The 23,645-nt window shown below is 43.7% G+C and overlaps 2 protein-coding genes across 5 annotated transcripts in view; one reads left to right on the top strand and one right to left on the bottom strand.

Annotated features, from left to right (window-relative positions):
- PPP1R10 (protein phosphatase 1 regulatory subunit 10) lies at positions 1-18,312 on the bottom strand. 3 transcript variants are annotated; one of them, XM_060189389.1, is made up of 20 exons: positions 18,179-18,312; positions 16,227-16,752; positions 10,381-10,498; positions 9,675-9,761; positions 9,381-9,516; positions 8,229-8,280; positions 6,918-6,995; positions 6,624-6,797; positions 5,990-6,095; positions 5,789-5,901; positions 4,931-5,031; positions 4,021-4,168; positions 3,777-3,935; positions 3,428-3,674; positions 3,122-3,185; positions 2,821-3,015; positions 2,620-2,695; positions 2,326-2,439; positions 1,495-2,163; positions 1-1,241 (listed from the first exon to the last, which is right to left on the bottom strand). In XM_060189389.1, the coding sequence occupies exons 3-20, from the start codon at positions 10,485-10,487 to the stop codon at positions 1,132-1,134; spliced, it is 2,736 nt and encodes a 911-aa protein (XP_060045372.1). In that variant the 5' UTR covers positions 10,488-10,498; positions 16,227-16,752; positions 18,179-18,312; the 3' UTR covers positions 1-1,131. The 3 variants fall into 3 exon arrangements, with proteins under 3 accessions (XP_060045372.1, XP_007532357.1, XP_060045373.1); XM_007532295.3 differs by lacking the exon at positions 18,179-18,312 and adding an exon at positions 16,976-17,274; XM_060189390.1 differs by lacking the exons at positions 9,675-9,761; positions 10,381-10,498; positions 16,227-16,752; positions 18,179-18,312 and having other exon boundaries at positions 6,624-6,786; positions 6,906-6,995; positions 9,381-9,470.
- MRPS18B (mitochondrial ribosomal protein S18B) overlaps positions 17,514-23,645 on the top strand; it is a 16,375-nt gene continuing 10,243 nt past the window's right edge. Inside the window, exons 1-4 of one of the 2 annotated variants that reach the window (XM_007532330.3) lie at positions 17,521-17,678; positions 20,122-20,230; positions 20,319-20,416; positions 21,384-21,452. In XM_007532330.3, the coding sequence (XP_007532392.2) occupies positions 17,532-17,678; positions 20,122-20,230; positions 20,319-20,416; positions 21,384-21,452 (423 nt within the window). In that variant the 5' untranslated portion in view covers positions 17,521-17,531. Of the gene's footprint in view, positions 17,679-20,121; positions 20,231-20,318; positions 20,417-21,383; positions 21,453-23,645 lie in introns of both variants that reach the window. The other variant, XM_016192196.2, reaches the window with a different exon arrangement.

Raw genomic sequence — 23,645 nt, forward strand, 5'->3', positions numbered from 1 at the left:
TTAAATAAGATGCTTCTCTTTCCACATTTTATTAATAATGTACAAAATATACAAAACCAAAAGAAAAAATAATCATCCTCAAATCCATTGTGGCTCTAACCCAAGACCCTGCACAAAACCCAACCAATCCACTGTTTTCATAGAAAACAACTGATGCTGAGACAGGTGAAGGGGACAGCTGGGGAAAGGGATGTGATCTTGTCAAATCCACACAGGAGGAACCTGGTGGGGACTCAGCAGTGGCTGACGGGGCAAGGGAGCTGGAGGCCTCACACCGACAGGGTTCCATGTAGGGGCAAGGAGCACGCTCACTCCCAAAGGCAGTGCATGTAGTGTGACTATCAGGCCCAGTATGCTGGGCAAAAGTTGATGAAAGCTGGTCTCACTGAGGTGTTTTATAGTTTCTAGACTAAACTATAGGGAAGGGTGAAGCAACACCACTGGCCTCACCCATGCCAGCTAAAACTCATTGAAAGCATACATATAGATGTCATCATTGAACCAGGCAGACCCATGATGCAAACTTAGGTGTTTGTTAGAAGGTCGCAAAGTCTTGAAGATCCAAATGTAAATCTTGTGTCAGGGGGAAGAGTGGGGATGTGTTCCAGAACTCAAGTCCAGCCTGATTGAGTTCTCTCAGTGCAGTGGGACTACCCCTTTCACTCTCTCTTCACTCTACGAGGAATCATGAACTTGGCGGGGATGATTTCATAGGTGCAGCTGATCCCATGTCAAAGTTGTATGTGCATGTGAAGGATCCGTAGTAGACGAGTAAAGGTCTTCTCCAGGATGACAAGCTTTAGGTTCTCAGGCATCAAGGGTAATACTGGAAAGGGGTTTGAAGTACAGGGCAGATCTCCTCAAAAAGTGAAGTCAACTGGGTCTCCTCTTCAGCAGTCCAGGGTACAGAATGTGTCCAGTCTCTCTCCTCCCCAGACTGGAGGAAAATATGTACATCAATGCGCACCAGTGATCAGAAACCCCCAGGAACCCAAGCAGGTGGGAACTGAGGGGCCGGCTCCTCATCAGCTGGGGAAAGGGGAAAATGGGCCTCACAGAAGCCATAACACAGGGTGGAAGGAGCAAGGCTACAGTCCACAGGGGTGTGTGAGAGGAGCAGGCAGGTGATCCCTAGGGCAGGGGGGGCCCATTGACACCCGGGTGGTAGAAGGCACAGTTGTTCTCATAGCGGCAGTTGCCCTTCATCATGAAATGTCGGCAAACAGGGCGGTTTGACATGTCTGTGGGAATGATGGTGGAATGGTTAGATAGGGAATGACTTAAGATGCCACCCGCAGCCTCCCAGTCTATGGAACCCTGCTAACTTTTTAGAGACAGTGTCTTTAGGATTTGAGAGTGGGACAAAGGGTATGAATTGCCATGCATGCTGGGAACAGAGAGCTCTCATGTTCAGCCAGGCACACTCAGGGTAGTGACACTGCCTAGAAACTTGTATGGGACCAAAAGCCAAATGGGGGAAGACAACCTCCTTACCTCCTCCATGGTTGTGGCCTCCATCGTGTCCTCGGTGGCCCCCTCCTCCGTGGCCAGGGCCATCATGGCCACGGTGCTCATGAGGGGGTGGTCCTCGATGATCATGGCCTCGGTGACCAGGGACATCATGAGGTCTGTGGCCATGGGGACCCCCATGTCCAGGACCATCATGGGGACGATGTCCACCACTGCCACCCATGTTCCCACCAGGGCCTTCATGAGGTCGATGTCCACTGCCCCCGCCCATGCTGCCAGGGCCTTCATGGGGGCGATGTCCCCCACCTCCACCCATACTGCTTCCAGGGCCTTCATGGGGGCGATGTCCACTTCCACTGCTCATGCCCCCACCAGGGCCTTCATGGGGGCGATGTCCACCACCTCCAACCATGCCTCCACCGGGGCCTCCTCGTCCATTTGGGGGTCCACCTCCAGAGCGACCTCCTCTGGCTCCTCGAAATGGAGGAGGAGGAGGAGGTGGTTCATTTCCTCGGCCACCACGACCTCTATGGTATGGAACAGGACCAGGTCCTGGACCACCTCGCATTGGGCCACCCCGCATGGGGTCACCAGGCCCATCCCAAAAGGGATCACCCCCTCGAGGAGGAGGTGGAGGACCGAGAAGACGTGGACCAATTGGCCCACCGGGGCCCCCAGGGCCTCCATGGGGACCTGTTAAGGAAAGAGAGAGAGTATTAATCTCAACTGTTATATTCAGGGACCACCATTCCTTACCCTAGACCACCCTTCACCTTTTTTTAAAATTAGTCCTATACTATTACTAGGCTAAAATCAAGCAGAGAAGCCCATTTTAACCTTTCACTAATCACATACCTGGCATAGGTCCTCCAGGTCCAGGGGGGAAGTGCTGCATGCCTTTGGGACCCCCAGGGCCTCCTGGTGGGAAACCATTGGCTATTGGACCAGGGCCCAAGAGTCCGTGTGGTACTGTTAATGAAGGGGTAAAACATTAAGAAGATTCTAGAAGAGTGGCAGATGGCCCATTCCGATCAACCTGGCAGAGAACAATGCTCTCTGTTTCTATGTTGTGCCATCAAGTGGTAATAACTCCACTTTTCTACTGTAGCCACCCTGTAACCCCCCCCCCCCCATCAGGCTGATAATTACCTAGCATCTGCTTCAGCTTGTCTGAATAGTCTGGTTGCTTCAGCATTTCATCTGATGGATGGCTATTTGGGCTACCCTGTGAGGAAAAGTAAACAGAAAACAAGGTTTATAGACGGTATACCAGTAGAGAAAAGGGGAAACCAAAGGGGAAGGGTAGTGGAAAGCTGAGGGCTGGGGTATAGAGGAAAGAAAGGTGTGTACCATTATGGATGTGAGGATCTCCTGGACATTGATGCCTCCTCCTCCAGGACCCTGGGGGCTTTTTCCAGCACCCATGCTTCCCATAAGATTGGCCAGAACCGGAGGCAACTTCGAGCCCCCTGCCCCATCTGGTGAGCCACCAGCCCCTGCGGCTTCTAGAGTCTCAACATAAGGAGTTTCATCCATGGAACATTCCTAGAAGAAAAAAAGCACAAGTATGAGGACTGCAAGAATGAAGAGGTATTCCCACATGAAAGCTGCATTAGAAACATCAAAGCTCCCGCCAGCACAGAATACTCACCTCATCTAGGGGGATGAGTTTCGGGGGTATAGGTTCATAGGGCTCAGGATCAGGCTCGTGAGGACTATCAGGAACAACATAGGTGATGGAAAAAAAAAAGTGATGATCAAATTATTTATTTTGCCTTCAGATTTCTTCCTAATCTCCATTACCCCCACGATTAGACTAGGGAGTTAGCATACTAGATCCCCAGAACCACCATAAACCAGAGTTTAGGAGTGCTCTGGCAAATAAAATACCCTCAGGATATATTCCTTTGGGGAGTGTAAGTGCTCACACTCAGGATTTGAATCCTATTCTACTCACCTCTCTTTGTTCAGGAAAAGCTCCTGAAGGATTCCTTTCTCCCGCTCAGCCTGGATATATCGCTCCTGACTGTTACTTCCAGGAGTGACAAGTGGTGAGGGCAGAACCAGAGGACGAGGGCACACCCAGGGAACTTTCTCTTCCATATTATCATGGCTCAGACGCCGAGCTGTCTCAAATGCATGTCGGTCTGACAGTATCTCTCGCTTAGCTGCTTCACCAAAGTCTTTGATCTTATTCACGTTTACTAGTGTCAAGAAGAAAAAGCAAGCAAGTTAAGTACAACCGAGCATATTCTTTTTAAACTTTCAATGCCCGCCCCCATAAAATAAAAAACTGGACTTCTCACCTCGTTCAGTTTCATCTAGTTCAAAATAGAAATACTCTCTCAGCTTGCCCTCTTCAGGCCAGGTCACAGTTTTCCTCTTCCTGCCTTTCCGGGTCAGCTGGCTTGGATCTCCAGGACTCTCCACTGGCTTTGCATCCAGAGCTCCTGGCTCCGAAGAAGCTGTAAACAGGAGAGGTTTCAGACCTCATTCTTTTCACAACTCACCCCACTGCCCTTGTAAAACTAAGCTCACTGACAGACTTACCTGTATCCATGAGCTCTGGGACTTCAACAGGGGGAACTGGAGTGCCTGGACGCTCTGTTTCCATTGCCTCAGAAGGGGGTGCTGGTTCTGGGGAAGAAGGTTTGACTGTGCTTGGTTCTGTGCTTGTTTTCCCTTCAAATGGACTTGGCTATTGTGGAAGAAGAAGTTAATGAGTTGATCAACATCAAGGTAAAGCAATTAGTCAAACATCTAAGAAGAATCCCCCCACAGGTTCCTATAGAAGTTTTTGCCTTCTCTAACACTGTCCTACCACCACCACCTACATCTAAGGCAAAAGTATTCTCCTGCTCCTTTCCCCTTTTATGTTTTACCAGAGCACTGATCAGCTATGGCTTTGGTGCTAGAGACTAAGCCTGGGACCTTGGTGTTTCAGGCATGACAGTTGCTTTGCATAACCATTATACCATCTCTCTAGTCAAAACCCTGCCCATACCAACCACTCCTAGCTGTTTTTGTTGTTCCTCAGATTTTTTTATTTAATTATTATTATTTTTTAAATACCAGAGCACTACTTAACTCTGGCTTATGGTGGTGTGGGGGATTGAACCTGGGACCTCAGAGCCTTAGGCATAAGTGTCTGTCTGCATAACCACAATGCTACCTCACCGTACCAAGGCCTTTTTTTTTTTTTTTAATAATTTTTTTAAGTACTTATTTATTCCCTTTTGTTGCCCTTGTTTTTATTGTTGTAGTTATTATTATTGTTGTTGGAGAGGACAGGAGAAATAGAGAGAGGAAGGGAAGACAGAGAGGGGGAGAGAAAGAGACAGGCCTCAGCGCTTGTGAAGCGACTCCCTTGCAGGTGGGGAGCCGGGAGCTTGGACAAGAATCCTTATGCTGTTCCACCACCCAGTCCCCCATCACTGACACTTCCTGCCCAGACCCATACCTTGGTAGCTGTAGGTGACAGCACCTTCTTCTTCTTCTTAATTTTGATGCCTGGAACAGGGGCTGAATTGAGAGCATCTAGAAAGCCCAGGCCCTCCATAGCTACAAAAAAAAAAAAAAAAAAAAAAAACCCATAAAATGGTATCATTAGACTTTGAACTTCAGTGTTCTATTCCCATAGACAGTCTAGGCATAAATGGATCAACAGAAACCCTACTTCAACCTATGACACAACAAGTTCAAGGTGACTAGGAAGCATATGCAGGATTCATATAAAATATTCTTTGAGAGAGACAGAGAAATGGGGGGGGGGGGACAGAACAGATAGAGAGCACTACTCTACCAGTAAGCACCTGCATATGATCATACTCAGGGCCTTACATCTGCTAAGATATCTTCATAGTCCAAAATTCTCATTTTTCTTCCGGGTGTGACTTTGGGTATGAATTTTAGCACAAATAACTGAGGAAGCCAGCACCTTTGAATATGATTATCCTGCCAACTAGAAATTCCCCTAACCAATCACTGAACAGCACACCTATCTATATTATCTCTCTTGAAAGATTTTATTTATTTATTAATGATAGGAAGAGAAGAGAAAGAACCAGATGTCACTCTGGCACATGTGCTGCCAGGGATAGAACTCAGGACTTCAAGCTTCAGAGTCCAACACTTTATCCACTGCACCACCTCCCGGACCACCTATCTCTAAAATTACTCTAAATTACTCTTAACTAATCCCCTACTTGGAAACTTTCAGTGGCGCAGACATTAAGAACACCAAGAAATCAAAGGAAAATCCCATGTAAAAAGTTTGCTCCTAACTCAAGGTACAATCAATCTCCCACATTACACTCACGTTGAGGTGGGATGATCTTCACTTTGATCTCTTTGGTGGCATTAGGTGTTGTATTGAGTGGCTTGTATTTCTTCTCTGCAGGGGGTGCAACATCTCCAGGAGCAGCAGCAGAACTGATAGGAGAGAATATGTCAACATCATTTACTTTTCCTTCACCACAGAAAGCCCAGCCCATTCAGAAACCTTGAAATTGGTCCATACCTCTGTCGCTTGAGGGGAATAGGTTTAAGGTTGTACTTGTCAGAAACCACTACTGCACTGGCATTCTTCTTCACAGGCACCAAAGATGGCGTCTCTAGCTCTAGACCTGGAGGGGAAAAAGACAAGTGTGTTGAATTTGTGACCCAAGCACAACTACTTCATGTTCCCACCCAGAAATCTGTTTTTATTAATTAATATAGGATAGAGAAATTGATGAGGAAGGGGAGATAAGATACCTGCACACCTGCTCTACTGCAGGTATCCTTCCTGTAGGTGGGGAGTTGGGGCTCAAATGAGAGTCCTTGCTTATGGCAATGGGTTCACTCAACTGGGTGTGCCAATGCTGCCCCCCAAAATAATTTTTTTAAAAAAAGATGTTTATTTATTTATTTGTGAGAAATCATAGGAGAGAGAGAAATAGCCAGAACCTCATGCTTGAGATTCCATAGCCTTATCCACTGTGCCACTTCCTGGACCACAAAATTCTTCATCTAATCTTGATATATATCACTCTCACAAAGCTCCCCCCGATTCTCACATGTTTATCCAACCATAAATGTGACTAGTGCACCAGAAGGCTCTGGGTGTGCATCTATTACCTAAACACGCTCCTGAGGCCAGCCAACAGCCTTACCTGTGGAACGGAACTTGGCATGGCTAGGTGCTGTAGTTCTAAGAGACTTGGGCTTCTCCTTTTTCTTCTCTGGGGCCTCTTCAGCCCGAGTCTCAGTTTTCACCTCAGTCAAAGGTCTCTCAGGAGGAATAGTTCGGCTCTTTCCTTCTTCTTTACGTTTTTTCTTATCTTTCTCTATTGTGGAAAAAAAAGTAGAAAAAAATTTATAAAAAGACGGTCAATTTCAGGTAAAGCAGCCAAGGGTTACTTGTAGCCACAATCCAATGGAAAAGAATACAGGACCAAAGAGCTTACCAGCAGGCTGGGTACTGCTCTGAGAGCGGATAACAGCCATCCAGTCGCTGACAAGGACCGCAGCCAATTTCCGAAGGTCTGCAAGTGAGAAAAAAGGGAAACATTAGAATATGGTTCTTCTTGCAACGGAAAAGATATGGTTGATAATAGACGAAGAAACTATGTAATGGAAAAAGGTAGCACAGAGTTTTAAGAATATGAGGTTAACGGGAGTCCGGCATAAGGATCCCGGTTCGAGCCCCCGACTCCCCACTTGTAGGGGAGTCGCTTCACAGGTGGTGAAGCAGATCTGCAGGTGTCTGTCTTTCTCTCCCTCTCTCTGTCTTCCCCTCCTCTCTCCATTTCTCTCTGTCCTATCCAACAATGATAACATAAATAACAACAATACAACAATAGAACAAGGGAAGAAATAAATAAATATTTAAAAAAAAAAAGAATATGAGGTTAAGTTTAAAGACTACAACTTGGAGGGGCTGGAAGGAGGCATATGTGATTGAGTGCACACAACATGTGTAAGGACCTGAGTTCAAAACCCTACTCCTCATCTGCAGGGGGGAAGCTTCACAAGTGGTAAAGCAATGCTGCAGGTGTCTTTCTTCCTCTCCCTTCTCAATTGCTCTGTGTCCTATCAAATCAAATCAATATTAAACTAAGATAACAAAAACTACAATTTGGGTTAGGGAGACAGTATAGCGGCTATGCAAAAGACTCTCATGCCTGCGACTATAAGGTCCCAGGTTCAATCCCCAGCACCACCATAAGCCAGAACTGAGCAGTGCTCTAGTCTCCTCTCCATAATAAATGTGTGTAATATATTTATAAAAATAAAATAAAAACTACAACTCCCTTGCCCAGGTTCAAGTCCTGCCTCCAGCACACTGTAGGAAGCTTTGGTTTCTCTTTTTAAATATTATTTACTTATTTATTATTGGATAGAGATGGGGGAAAATTGAGAAATCAAGAGAGAAGGAACAGACAGTGAGACACCTGCAGCACTGTTTCACCATTCATGAAGCTTTCCTTCTGCACGTGAGGACACAAACGGCCTGTACCCACCCGGTTATTGAACATGGTAACACGTATGTATGCTGGTGTGCCGTGCCAATGCCAGCCCTATTGCTCAGATCTCTCTCTGCTTTACCTCTTCTAAAAATAGACATGAATTCAGCATCACATCCATCAACAAAAAAATCAACAAAGGGAAATATATATATATTTTTAAAGAGACGGAAGGAAGAGACAAAAATCCAAAGATAGGGAGAAAGACTCAAGTACTTAAATATAAGTATAGGAAAGAGGCCCAGGCCTTACCTTCATCTTCACTTGATTTGCTCAGTTGCTTCACCAGCTTGGCTGTATTGTTCTATGACAAATGAGATAAATGTCAGGAGAAAATATCTCACTCAGAAGTAATAATCACAAAATCACTTACAATTCCTTTATAGTCCTTTAACAACAATTAATGCTAATGTAACACTTCACCTTTTATAAAAATCCCTCAAAGTTATAGTTACTTAATCCTGAGAACTCAATTAGGTAGGTACAATTATTCCCATTTTATAGATGAAAACCTGAGGCTCAGATTATATACTGTCCCAGGAGTATGGGGGAGGGGTTGGATATGGTTCTGCAAAGCGGTTTTCATAACTGAGACTCCAATCGCCCAGATTCAGCCCCCTGCACCACTGTAAGTTAGAAGTGAGCAGTGATTTTGAACCTAGTGTTCTCTTTGCAAATTTCCTTTTTTTCCTCTCTCTCTCTCCCTTCAGCTAAGATAGCAGAAGAGGTTATTTATTGTACACGGGTTACATTCAGCCAAAAGGAGAGCAGAACTAGTCCAGAATGTCAAGTCCAAGGCAAAGGAGCAAAAGGGACTGTGTTTTGTTATAAGCAATGAAGGTCACTCGAGATGGTCGTGTAGGATCAAATGGTGATGAGGTTCTAGAACCGCTGAAACAAGTTCTAGGCTGCAGCACAGAAGTCCAATTTGTACCAGCGCCTCTGGCCTCCGGGATCCCTTATTTCTGCTCCTGTGGCTTCCATGGTGCACAAGTCTACTTGGACCTCTGCCTCATCTTTCTTCTTTTGCGCTTCAGCCTGCGCATTCGCTTCTTCCTTCACTTGGCTCTCATCGTGCCAAGGGTTCTAGGAAGATGGCGCTAAGGCCGAGAGAGTCTCTTTGTAAATTTTTATTTCTACCATTCTATCTCACGAGTCAACAAGGCAGCCACATTAGAGTGGGTTCAAGTATTTTTTTTTCTTTTTTCTTAGATTTACTGATTCGCTCATGAGAAAGACATAATCAGAGCATCACTCTGGTATGTGTGTTGCCAGGGATCAAACTCAGGATTATCATCCTTGAGGGTTCAACACTGCACCACACCCCAGAATGCATGGGTATGAATATTTCACTTGTTAAGGTTAAAACAAGAAGGTAATATTGACATTAGAGACTCAAAGTACCTGCTTGAGATGATCCACGGTGAGTGGTAAGTGCTGCAGAGTCAGTAGGATCTGCTGCAAGAGGGGAATGTTGTTGGTTGTCTTTGAATATGTCAGCCAGTTATTAAGAAGTGTGTAGCCACCTACATCAATAAACCTGCAAACAATTATAAAAGTTTGTAAAGTCCTTACAAGGCTTTGTTAGTACCAACAGCCCACACTCCTAGTCCACCCTTAATCTTAGAGATCCCATTCTTGATACCTTCCTTTGACTCTAACATCTTCCCACCCCAGCTAGACAGATTCCCTACTTACTTGACCAGCACTTCTGGTGACCGAGTCTGCAGGAGAATGTTCAAGTAAGTGCATCGGCTCACCATCTTCCGTGCTTCCTTCATTAGACTGTAAGAGATGAATTAAGGTCAGAAATACAGCAGCTAGAGAGTGGCTTACTTCAATCAAAGAACCTGTGGGAATGCCTAGGAGATCCATTATAGTTTGGGATTTTGCTAAAAAGGATCATACAGGCCTCTAGGAAGATGTGAGAGATCTAGACTAAAATGGAAACCCAGAGGAGAAGATACTCAAGTCTCAATCAGGGCAGATGAGCTCCACTGTTTCTCTCCCACATAAAACACCTTTGATTCTGCTTCCAGGTGAGCATTCTTAACCCGTAACAGCCATCTTTCCTTAAGTCTTGTAAACTCATTTAATGACTTTTCACAGGGAAACTTAAGGAGGAGTCCTGAAAGAATATTTTGGCTATGTAAAGTCTGACCCCATGCAGAGCCAAGATTTATGACTATATATTTATGGTCTATCTGCTCCTTCCTCCTAAAAAGTGACTCCCTTGGGGTTGAGGATGTCTGAGTATTGCTAACATTTATTCTAAAATAACGATCTCAGTATTGTTCTGTTAACTTTCCTTTTCCACTTCAGGAAATCATGTCTATCTTTATTAGTTATAGCTATATTACATACAAAATACATAATCTTCACTCAGTACAAAAGGTAGACCCACCTGAAAATCTTGGAAATTCCATCCACACTCTTGACTTCCCCATCTCGGTTAAGAAAACTATCCAGGCCTTTGAGGAGCTCTTTGGGGTCTATGGGACCCGAACCCATGATCAACGTTTCTAAGATGAGAACAAAACAAACCCACTGGATGAATGGGTTGCCAAGAAGTTTCTGTATGTCCTGTAATAAAGTTCAACTATACATCAGATAAAAATGCAATAATTCAACTACATTGACCACTTTCTAGGAAAAATAAAAAAGACAAACCCCAACAGATCATTGAGAAAACAGCCCTGGGAAGTTAGGTACATTAATACATTACTGAATGGGAAGCTAATTTGATTAGAGGACTGGGTTTCTCTCACCCTCCCTTAGGATAGTTGAACTTCACTAAACTGTGTTACAACTAAGGATCTAAATTCCCCTAACAAAACATTCAACTCTCCAAAGCAATTTTACTTGTTAAATACTGTCTCTCGTTTGTAAATCTGACTTAATGAAAATTGTAGTTTGAGAAGAAATCAGGCCAATTCTGGTTGTTACTAAAATCAATTCTATCAATATCTTAGCTCACTAACGGCCAATCACAAGAGGCAAGATGTGTTCTGCTAACAGCAATAGACAATCAGCTAAAGAGAGAGGAGATAGGGGAAAAAAAAAAAAAGCAATGCTTGAAAACAGAACCTTTCCCCCAGGGGAGCTAAGGAATAACTTCCCAAAATGGAGATGTTAACAAAGGAAATCAAATTAAGTCCTCATAAGGCTAAAACAGAATGCCACTCATTAACCTAATGTTACACATTTTTATTGTTTCAAGATTGGTTTCCAGTTGCAAAACAAAATTAGCAATCTTATCCCTCTCCCTCTACTCCCAAATCATATCACCACCCAAGAGCCCTACACAAAGCCTGAAATAGAAACCATGAAATCAAAAGATGGGAACAAGTAAAGCTAGAAGCTAAATTTTAAGTAACTACTGTGCACCAGTTAGAGTAGTTCATTAGAAGATATACTGCTGTTATGGGACAGAGAAGACAAAAAGCATTTTGCAGACTAGAACCTTCCAGAAAGGTAATACAGAATTAGTTTTGATTGGTACTTTTATCCATAATGCCTCTAAATAAATAAAGACAAGCTAATAAGGCTAACACTGAGCAGAATGGAGGCCAGGAAGAAAGCCTTGTATTTTGTTTCTACTACAGATAGCAGACAACCCAAGAAGAAAAACCATCTTAAGCCTTTTAGACTCCCATCACAAGGTTAATAGATCTCTAAATATACAGATCCTAGATACCCAGACAAGCAAGGAAGCGGGTTCTTGAGATAACCTGTGGGATGAATACAGGAGAGTAGATGAAGATATGCTGAGAGGTGAGCAAATCTAGGTCAACTGTGCTGCCCCTTTGCCCTGGAACCTCTACAAGTATAGGCAGAACCTGAGGTCAGAGAAAAAAACCTTCAAGTAGAAGAGAGTACTGGATACAATTAGAGAGGGCCATGGGGACAAATTCCCTGAAGAATAGTAATTTTTATAAACTGACAGACATGGGGATAAATGAACTTTTCTCATGTAGCAAGATGCTAGCCAAAGGGACACACTATAAATTAAAGAGGGGTGATATATAACATTTCCTTTTTTAAAACTGGAAAAGCAATGAGTGAATCCAATCCAATCCATTTTCGCTTAACTAGCTTGACTTCAAACCAAACCCTACTAAATATAACTGGCCCCACCTAATAGAATCCAGAACTCAATCATCACTCTTGAAAAGCATCCTTTTTGCATACCCAACTACTAAAATAACAGGCCTACTATCAGCTACTTCAAAATTTCCTTAAGAGGGTAGGATGTGTGGATTAGTATCCTTAGAAAGAGGCCAGTTAACAGACAACTAAATGCTAGCCAATTCTTAGTGCCTTCTGCTGGGAATGATAGACTTTCCATTTATACCAAGTACAAATCTTAAGACATAGTACTTAATGGAAGCCGGGATGAAAAGCAGTAATAACTGCGCAGTGGGCTGAGTGCACGTGGCACAAAGCACAAGGACCAGCCTAAGGAACCCAGTTCAAGGCCCTGGCTCCCCACCTGCAGGGGAGTTGCTTCACATGCGGTGAAGCAGGTCTGTGGGTATCTGTCTTTTCTCCCTGTCTTCCCCTCCTCTCTCCATTTCTCTCTGTCCGGTCTAACAATAACATCATCAATAACAACAATAACTACAACAATAAAAAGTAACAAGGGCAACAAAAAGGAAAAAAAAAAAGCAGTAATACTAAACTCTCATTTTCCACTGTCTTTACTGTTTCTATTTGGAGAACATAATTAACAAAACTAAATTATCTCTTAAGCACCAATCGTGATAAAATTTGTCACGACCACTTCTCTCCAGGCAGTTTAATTTTCACTCATTTAGAATGAAAGCTCCCTAGTATCTCATTTCAAAGTCATTACATCTTTTTGGGGAAAAGTTCCAGTACACAGTAATGAAAGGATTAGAAGGAAAAACTTCTGGAACAGGCCTATAGTTAAAAACAAAACAACAACAACAAAAAAAAACCCTCAACAAAGAGGAACAGTTCAGTCAAGTGTCATTACGTTATGTACTCATATTTAGACCATGCAATGGAAGCTTGAAGCTTTCTGGAACCAAAAAAAAAAACATCCATGTCATGACATTTTTAATTTCCTTGAAGGTATACTATTTCAAAGGGAGAAAATAACCCTTTTCACCTCATCTGAAACTGCTTTCCTTATGGAAGATATTGTAGGAAAATTTATGCACTGACCTAAAACACTAGGGAATGTTCTGCTGTCCTAATGGGAGAAAAGTTCAGAAGTGATACTGACTTCTCCCTCCAAAATGAGTTTTACTTGATTATAAAATTAGGTGAAAACTACCTTGGGCAGGTATTTTAGACCCATTCCAATGAAACAGAACTTAATCAGTTCAGGGTAAAAATTCTGTGTCAGAGTCCTTTTAAAAATAACTTCTCTAACAGAGGAATGGAGTTCAGCTGAATGAGATTCTGTACCTAGCTCCTTACAGTCTCCTTCCTTTCCTGTTGCCTGAGGTTTTTCCTGGTATGATTCGGTAGGGGGATGAGTCTCAAGTGCCTTCACAAGATCATGTCTCTTGTGTTGTAGAAGGCCCCACCTGTTCAGGTCACCTACTACAAGGTCACCTGGTTCCCTAAAAATTTTCTCAATGCATCTGGATTCTCTCCCTACAAGGCCTTGTTTTCATCTCCTAATAATAAGGAAGATTTATCAGGTTCCAGCTTACTAGAGATCAGGAAATCTGAACAGATAGAATGTTCAGCTCCCAAAGAAGGTACACTGTAATGTGGGAAACTGCTTAAAATATTAAAAAACAAAACAACAACAAAAAAAAGCTTGTGATCAGTATGTGGAAGAGCTCCCCCAAATCCAGAAATTAAAAAATTGGCAACTGCACACTCAATAGGAAATTAGCCTTGAAGTCGCACAAGTAGCCATAGGCTACTTGAACAAAACTGCTTTCCAATTCTGCCTATAAACTCCAAGCTTCAATGCAGGATTTTAAAACAGAAAAACTTTATGTATGAAGGGGCCGACAAAGATTTAGCCCTAAAAAAGCTGAGAGAGGTATCACTCAATATCGCCCTAAGATAGGGCATGGCTCTCAAGCATACAGCAATTGCTACAGCACTGCACAAGGGGAAAGAGAGAGTGCTCTTCTGTTTTTTTTTTTTTTCCACTAATAGTTAAGGATTTTTTTTTAGAAAAAAAAAAAGGTGGCTCTTTGATAAAAAGAAATGAAGGTTGTGAAATGTAATACCAGAAAGATTTTTGCTTACCAGAAACCGTAGCTTGATTCCCCCTGCCTTGAGTTTACAACTGCAGCCTCCTTTCCTAAAAATTCACATTTCATCCTAGTGCCAATATACAGAAGCTAAGCAACTGGAGAACGTGGTGCAGCACACAAAGAGCTAAAGAGCTCACCCCCAACCCAGAGGTGTGAATACAGGTGACTTGGCAGAGAAAGCCCTCAAGCACTTACCCTACCCAAATTATCAAAAAGAGCAAATGCAGGAGACCCAGGGACTCATTCCTGAGTAGAAATGGCACATTTCAGTGTCATTATGCCCCATTTGTCTATCCAAGTTACAGGATCTTGTGTTTTCCCCAGCACGGCCAACATACATAAATGCGCGCGCGCGCGCACACACACACCCCTCCCAGAAGACTTCGTTTTATAGTAGATTTAAGTGACTGTTCACCACTGGCAACTGAAGCAGGGGAAATTTTTCAAGCACAGCTGATGAGGTGAAAATAAACCCAACCGGTTGGTTGTAAAATACACAGCTGCCCAAGGAGATGGACAGTTTCAAGACCTAGTTCTTCCAAGCATTTAGGGAAGATTAGAAAAGATAATATCGTAGAGTGTCTTTTCCTATCAAGTAGCAGCGTGCGCAGGGAGGGATCTGCTCGGGGTGGAGCTCCAAGAGGGCGGGAGAGAAGCAAGCTGATTACATCACCGCACAATGCAGCTCCTCCCCCTTGACCAAGTTTCTAGGGCGGCCCTAAGCTCTGCATGGCAAACGGGGAGAAAAACAAAGCGTGGTCGCCATTTTGTAATGGAGAAGAGGAAAAACTTAAAAGAACCTAGCGACAGCGGACCCAGTTAAAGAAAAACAAAAACGATGTTCTTTTAGGAAAAAAAAAAAAAGCACCCTCCACCCAGTAACTCTTAGCCTATATTGTTAAGGACGTTGTGAGAATATTAAAAATCAACAATTTTCTGCGGGGTAGAAATCAATTTGCAATCGAGGCTCGACCTGTTACCACCGACCACCCTTATCCTCCCCCTAAAGGGAAAGGGGGAGGACTTGGACCCCTCTCAACAAATGGGGTTGAGGTGGGAGGACAGGAGAAAAATGAAGACACAACCTGCAACGCCGCTTGGAAGACAAAGGACAAGGAAAGTCGCCATATTGAAGCAGGGAAGAAAAAACTTACGACACAATCTCCGAAAGCTAGCATTCAATTAAACTAAATGGCTTTAAAAATTATACTCCTATACTTCACATTTCCCAACCTCCCCCCTTGATTTTAGCTGTATTCTCCACCCAGAAAATTACCAATGTTAACCTTTTTGCCTTTAAAATAACAAAGCTGCCAACAATTACAAAACTACCTCCCCATTTTAGCTTGATATGTAGACACTAAAAATTATATTTTGCCCTAAATTGTGTCTTGCAATCTTTATTCCTAGATTGCCATCTACCTTTAAACACAAATACCCCGAACAAATTACGTTAAAAGAGAGGATTTCTAACAGTCATTTTAAAGTCACAGCCAGCTAGTGCTTTGCCCATCTCCTTACCCTGCAATCTTTATGTACAGATTGCTCATTAATCTGGCAAATTGAAAGGCGCCCTGATTGTCTCACACACAAAGAAGTGGGACTTCTGGGCCACAAGATCCACCGTCTTTTGTATGTGAGCTCATTAACCCTTTCGAAGACTGCAGCTAAGAGGAGGGTAGCCGTTCCTCCTTATAAAAACACTTATGGCTCTGGCAGTCTGGAATTGGCTGGACCAACAAGGGTTAAACCATCACAAGCCTCACTTGCTGGCCCCTCCCGCTCTCCTGGCCCGCAGAAGGGCTCGAAGAGGTGGTGGTCGGGGAGAGAACAAGACTGTTTAGACCCAAGGCTTTTAATGGAGATTAAGTGACCGCTTGGTCCTTCTCCGATTCTATTTATGGTCTCGTTTTCTTCCTCTCATTATTATTATTTTTTTGTTTCACAACGGGAAACGTTGATTTCTTGTTGAAAGGCTGGTTTTTTAAAATTCGACACTTACTATCCAAATTTTTTGCGACGTCAGCACCTCGGGCTCAGGGGGGGGGAGGGGGATTAAAATTTGGGGAGGAAAAAAGTAAAACAACCAACCAGGACCCAAAACTCAGTTATTTGGGGGGTCTCATTGGATCAAAAAGTCTCTTTAAAAAAATGTAGGCCAATCAGTATTCACACTGAACCCCCACCCAACTCCATTTCGGGAGGGGGTCGCAGGAAAAAAAAAGTACTGAGTGGACTAAAAAAAGTAAACGCTGGTTGAGTGAATCTGGGTAGATTTGGTAAGGGGAGGGTGGTTGAATATTTTTGAAGGTATGTGGTGACGGTCCTTCGGCCACAGACTTCAAGTCCCAGGCAGCGTGGGCTGGTGGGGTGGGCAAGATTGGTGGAAGGGGCAGAAGACACAGTGGTTGGGCTGGTGGCTGCTGTTTTTCCCTTCCCCCCTCTCGGGATCCTTTCAAGGAATTCGATGTTGCGGCTTGTTTCAGTTTCCTCTTGGCCGGGCTGTCTTTCTACGAGAAAATTCAAACCTGGGATAAAAGGAACACAAGGGAGAAAGACACAATCAGTACGGGTTGCTTTCAAACCCCCAAACTTTAACCCAGATACCCCTCCAAAACCTCCGCCCATCGTGAACGCAGCCGCACTAGACAACTCAATCTCTAATTCGAGTCCAACCCCACCCGCTTTATTTTGTCGTAGGAGACACGCTAAAGCATTCCCACCTATAACCGCCAAACTGCATAAACTTACCTCTAAACGAACCCAAGAATGGCGGACGAGTGCTCGGGCAGAGCCTTTTATACTCGGACGCCGCCCAACGCGCCCGAACGTGCTTGTGAAACGCCCACGTCACGAGACATTGTGCGCGAGGCGTGAGCTCATTGGTCAACCCGAAAGACTGTTCGCCAGCTGATTGGCTAGCGCATCTCTTCCACCCTCTTCCGGCAGCCTCCTATCCCCGCCCATTCCGGTGCACACGTGACCAGATTAACTAGCAACTCCCCTTCCGGTTTCCACCACTTCCGCCCTCGAGAGTATTTTCTCACTCTGGATTGGTAGAACGGGCCCAGCGCATGCGCACAGAGAAGAACTCGGTTAAAATCACCTTCAAAATTGTTTGAAAAACAAAGTCACAATTTAAGACTTAAGAGTCATAGTGACTAGTTAAGAAAAAAAGCAGTTTTGAGGCCAAATTTGATTGTGACGCAATTGAAATTGTTTTCTCCCATGGCCCCACCCCTTCCCCGTTTCCGTCCAGACGCAGTTGCGCGACCTCCTTCCGCACTGCGGGCTCGTCCTGCCTCCCATGACTTGTCTTTTTCTGGAGCATGCGCAGTCACCCTTTCGTCCAAATCTCTTTAGGGCATACGTCAAGATGGCGGCCTCCGTATTCCATGTGGTTCTGAGGCGCTTTCCCCTTCTTGCGCCTTTCAGAGGTTCCTATGCTGTCCAGGTAACTCCTTGGAGCACTTTTTGCACTCATCGTAACTTACTCATACTTTCTCTGTGCCGTTGCTCTATTGCTGGGGATCATTGAGCGGAGACTGTCTTAAGTATTCATGCTTTCTGCTGTCTAAACGGCACTTCGCTTTCCTCTGCACCCTTTACAGTATCGCGGGTTTGTTCTAATCCCCAGCCCAGATTAAAGAGTTGTGATTAGATGTCATCTTTCCCCCCTAGTAATAAGTAGCTAGGTTGAAGGAATGGATCTCTAGATTGTACACAATTTTAAGTATTGCAGAGAGCATGTAAGTAAATCCGTGGCACTCAAGTATTCATGAGTTATTGCAACCCCCCAAGTTACCCCTTAACTTTAATTAAGTTACCCCTTAATAAATTATGACCTGGCAACCAGTTTTCTCGTTTCATCTCACTAAATCGACTTATCAGAGCTCTATGAGAGTTCATCTCTGGCATTTGGGTGGAGGTTTCCCTTTAGCCTCATGTACTCACCACCTTGGAGATTCCTGGTAGGGTAGGGGGCAGGTTCTTTGTGGGACAGGGTAAGTTGTGGGACAGGTTGAGTAGGCTTGCCCACTGCCACTCCCCAAAATGAGACCGAAGATTGGTGAGTGGGATCATCACTGAGTTAATAACAGGCGTGGTAGCTTTAAAGCCAGCGTTAGGACTCAAGGTTGTTCTGCCCTGTGGAATGTTGACCTTCAATTTTTTGTGGTGCTAAGCAACTCAAGTGATTTGGGGGTTGGAAACTCATCTATCCTGTCCATTTCCTTTCTGACTCACTTCTTCCAAGAAACTGTATTTTTTTCCCTTTTCCCCCAACTAAAAGCGTAATTGCAAAATGTATGAATACTTTTATATGCTCCAGATTAGTTTTTTTTTTTAAGAATAGATGTCATCTTTTTTTTTTTTTTTTAAGATTAACCGGTTTTTTTTTTTTTTTTTTCATTTTTGAGAGAGATGCAGAGAAAGACACAAACACCAGAGCACTGCACAGCTCTGGCTTATTGTGGTAGAGGAATTGAACCAGGGATTTCAGAGCCTCAGGCATGAGAGTCTTTTTGCATAACCACTAAGAGTCTTTTTGCATAACCACTATGATATCTACATCCGCCCCTCCAGCTTAGTTTTTAAACATTTGCTTACCTATGAGAGAGAAGAGATAAAGTACCAGAGCATTAGATCATCAATAATGTTGGCCTGGGCTGGTGAAGTAGTATGATACCATACTGCTTTACCATGCACATGACCCAAGTTTGAACCTGGTTTCCCCCCTGTGTTAGAAGAAGCTTTGGTGCTGTGGTCTCTTTCTACTTCTAAGTAAGTAAGTTAAAAAGTAATGTTGATTTAAATCCAACAGAAAAACGTATATGTGTATATGTATACATGTAGACACACACACATATATTATTTACTTAGTTTTAAAAGATTTTATTTACTTACTAATGAGAAGATAGGTGGAGAGAGAGGAAGACCCAGACATCACTCTGGTACATGTGCTGCCAGGGACTGAACTCCTGGACTTCATCCTTGAGAGTCCAGTGCTTAATTCACTGCACCACCTCCTGGACCACGCTAGTTTATTATTTATATACTTGAGAGAATGAAAGAGACCAGAACACCAAAGCTTTGTTCAATGCTTAGGGGCCAGCCTCAAACCTATGTTGTGTATGTGGCAAAATAGTGCAGTTGTCCTATCAAGCTATTTTTCAGGTTCCTTGATAGGTTATATTAAACAGTAGTTATGTAGGCTTCTCTTCCCAAAGCATAGTGAACCAACAAAAAAGCACACTTGGATAATGTGTGGCTTTGTGATGTGCCCAAGCTCCCACTGCATTAAAGGAAGCTTCAGTGTTGTGGTCTCTTTCAGTCTCCCTCTCTGCTTCTTTGTTTCTAGCTAAACAAACAACATCCAAGGTATAGGTAACAGAGCAGTTGGACCCCTTCCCTGGACTAATTTCATTACTAACTTATTTATTTATTTGGATAGAAATAGAAATTGAGGGAGTCGGGCCATAGCGCAGGGGGTTAAGCACAGGTGGCGCAAAGAGCAAGGACTGGCATAAGGATCCCGGTTCGAGCCCTGGCTCCCCACCTGCAGGTATCTATCTTTCTCTCCCCCTGTCTGTCTCCCCCTCCTTTCTCCATTTCTCTCTGTCCTATCCAACAACAATGACATCAATAATAACTATAACAATAAAAAAACCAAGGACAACAGAAGGAAATAAATAAATATAAATAAAAAATATAAAAAGGAAATTGAGAGGGAACAGAAAGATAGGGAGATATAGACCACTTGTGAAACCATGGACTGGGGGCTTGAACCTGGGTCTTATACTTATGCGTTGTAACTTGGACACTCAACCAGGTGCATCACCACCTGGCCCCATGAACTCATTTCTTTCATTTTTTTTGTTCCTTCCCTCCTTGCACAGGTTACCCACCAGAATCATTGTACCAAACCTCCCCCTAACGAAGATTCTTCGACCCCATTTCCTGTTTCTCCTTATAAGGAGGAGCCCTGGAAATACCTGGATTCAGAAGGTACCTGAGTGGGAGAGGGGATGGGGTACGAGGCTTCTCAAATAAATAGATACCTCCTCCACCCAGAAAGAACTGTGTGATCTTTCAGAATACCAGAATCGCTATGGTTCACGTCCTGTTTGGGCTGACTACCGACGAAACCACAAAGGTGGCATACCCTCACAGCGAACTCGAAAGACCTGTATTGTGAGTTTCTGAGTATGGCACATAGGTGGGATGTGGAACAAAGGTTGATAAAAAACATGGTATGGGGGAGGACTGGGTGGTAGTGCAACAGGTTAAGTGTGTGTGGCGCGAAGTGCAAGGACCAACATAAGGATCCCAGTTCAAGCCCTGGGTTCCCCACCTCCAGAGGAGTTGCTTCACAGGCGGTGAAGCAGGTCTGCAGGTGTCCTTTCTCCCTCCCTTCTCTGTCTGCCCCATCTCTCTCAATTTCTTTCTGTTTCTATCCAACAACAGTGATAGCAGTAATGATAATAACAACAACAGTAAACAACAGGGGCAACATGGGGGGGAAATAGTCTCCAGGAGCAGTTGATTCCTAGTGTAGGCACCAAGTCCCAGCAAGAACCCTGGAGGAGGGGAGTCAGTTAAGCGCACGTGGGGCCAACCGTAAGGACCGGCTTAAGGGTCCCGGTTTGAGCCCCCGGCTCCCCACCTGCAGGGGAGTCGTTTCACAAGCAGTGAAGCAGGTCTGCAGGTGTCTATCTTTCTCTCCCCCTCTGTCTTCCCCTCCTCTCTCCATTTCTCTCTGTCCTATCTAAAAAAAAAAATAATAATAATAAAAATAACCCTGGAGGAAAAAAAGAAAAAAGTATATGGTATCGGGGGCCAGCCAGGTCGTAGTGCACTGTGATAAGCACACATAGTATGAAGCACAAGGACCCACGCAAGGATCCTGGTTTGAGCCCCGGGGTACCCACCTGCAGGAGGGTCGCTTTGCACGCTGTGAAGCAGACGTGCAGGGGTCTTGTCTCTCCTCTCTGTCTTCCCCTCCACTCCTGATTTCTCTCTCCTACCCAACAAGAACAACAACAATGTATCCACCAGAGCAGTGGATCAGTAGTGCAGGCAAAAAAAAAAAAAACAACAACATGGTTATCAGTGGCTCCAACAGTATTTTGATATACTTTCTCCCCCCCCCCCCCCACAGCGTGGACATAAAGTCGTTGGAAATCCCTGCCCCATCTGCCGAGATCACAAACTGCACGTCGACTATAGGGTAAAGAAAAGCTTTTCTCCAAGATAGGATGAAGAATCTTTGCGGTGCTAAAGGGATTACCTCTGGTGTCACACTGCCCCTTTGCGTGAAGGGCTAACTTTATTATTGTTAGTTTATTAGTTTATTTATTTATTTGTAACCAGAGTGCTGCACAGTTCTAGATTATGATGGTATTGGGATTGAACCTGGAACTTCAAAGCCTCGGGCATAAATGTCTTTTGTACACATTATGCTGTCTTCCCACTACCATAAAAAAGGGCTAACTTTAGAACCTAATTTCTGCAGAAGAGAGTTCTCTGTGACTCTAAATGACAGAATATAAAATGTGAATATGGAATGAATGAGAGATCAGGGAAGTAAGTTTGTTGGGGTATTGGTTGGTCTGGAATTTTTAAATTTATTTTATTTCTTGTTTTTGCTACTGTTGTTTATTTGTTTTTTAAAGATTTTATTTTTACTCTTGCCTGAGCCTCTAAAGTCCCAGGTTCAATTCCCCTCATCACCATAAGTCAAAGTTGAGCAGTGCTCTGGTTAAAAAATAAATAATAATAATAATAAAAAGAACTGGGAGTCGAGTGGTAGCACAGCGTGGTAAGCACAGCTGGCACAAAGCACAAGGACCAGAGTAAGGATCCCAGATCCCAGTTTGAGCCCCTGGCCCTCCACCTGCAGGGGAGTTGATTCACAGGTGGTGAAGCAGGTCTGTAGATTTCTTTTTTTTATCTCCCCCTCTCTGTCTTCCCCTCCTCTCTCCATTTCTCTCTGTCCTATCTAACAATGACATCAATAACAACAATAATAATAACTACAACAATAAAATAGCAAGGGCAACAGAAGGGAATAAATATTTTTTAAAAAAAGAATTAATACTGGAAAACAATGCACTATTTACTATCCAAGTGGATATTTCACAGGCCCTTTGCTGGGATTAAAATTCTTCCTTTTGGGGAGTCGGGTGGTAGTGCAGCAGGTTAAGTGCAGGTGGCTCAAAGCGCAAGGACCTGCATAAGGATCCCAGTTTGAGTTCCTGGCTTCCCATCTGCCCGGGAGTCGCTTCACAGGGGTTGAAACAGGTCTGCAGGTGCCTTTCCTTCTCTCCCCTTCTCGGCTTCTCCATCTCTCTCCATTTTCTCTCTGTCCTAGCCAACACAACAACATCATTAACAATAATAATTACAACAATAAAACAAGGGCAACAAGAGAGAATAAATAAAGATTATAAAATTCTGCTCTTTTTTTTGCTTTAGGAATGAACTTTATTGATTATTATTATTATTATTATTATTGATTTCTGTCAAAATCTTATATGATTTAACTGTGGGCTAACTTTTTTGGGGGGGCTAATTTTTATGTTTTATTTGATTTTATTTTTAATTTACTTATTAGTAATTCAATGATGATTGACAAGATTGTAGAAGAAGGGTATAATTCCATATAGTTCCCACCACAAGATTTCCATGTCCCATGCCTCCCATTGGAAGCTTCCCTATTCTTTTTTATAAATTTATTTTATTAGTGACTTAATAATGATCAACAAGATTGTGGGATAAGAGAGGTGCAATTCCATACACTTCCCACCACAGAATGCTGTATCCCATCTCCTCCATTGGAAGCTTCTCTATTTTTTATCCCTCCGAGCGTATTGACCAAAGATCTTTATAGGGTGCAAAAGGTGGGAGGTCTGGCTTCCATAATTGCTTCTCTGCTGGACCATGGGTGTCCTCTTTTTAAAAATACTTATTTATTCCCTTTTGTTGTCCTTGTTTTCTTATTGTTGTTATTGATGTTGATGTTGTTGGTTAGGGCAGAGAGAAATGGAGGGGAAGACAAGGGGAGAGAAAGACACCTGCAGACCTGCTTCACTGGTCAACTCCCCTGCAGGTGGGGAGCCGGGGGCTTGAATGAGTATCCTTATGCTGGTCCTTGTGCTTGGTGCCACGTGTGCTTAACCCATTGTGCTACTGCCTGACTCCCTTTTTTTTTTTCTTTTTCCTTTTTGTTTTAACCAGAGCACTGTTCAACTCTGGCTTATGGTGGTGCGGGGGATTGAACCTGGGACTTTGGAGCCTCAGGCATGAGAGTCTGTTTGCATAACCATTATGCTATTTACCCTCCACTTGACTCCCTTTTTATATTTATTTATTTTTATAAAGCACAGTACTGCTTAGCTCTGGCTTATGGTGATGTGGGGGA

Source organism: Erinaceus europaeus, chromosome 4 (genome assembly GCF_950295315.1).
Source record: "Erinaceus europaeus chromosome 4, mEriEur2.1, whole genome shotgun sequence".
NCBI classification, from domain to species: domain Eukaryota; kingdom Metazoa; phylum Chordata; class Mammalia; order Eulipotyphla; family Erinaceidae; genus Erinaceus; species Erinaceus europaeus.

Excerpts from the sequence above, each read along its gene's own strand:
- PPP1R10 (XM_060189389.1), bottom strand. The coding sequence starts at position 10,487 with ATGGGTTCGGGTCCCATAGACCCCAAAGAGCTCCTCAAAGGCCTGGAT. Across the intron at positions 6,798-6,917 it reads GAGCAGTACCCAGCCTGCTG|AGAAAGATAAGAAAAAACGT; the intron begins GTAAGCTCTTTG and ends TTTCCACAATAG. Across the intron at positions 3,675-3,776 it reads ACTAGATGAAACTGAACGAG|TAAACGTGAATAAGATCAAA; the intron begins GTGAGAAGTCCA and ends TCTTGACACTAG.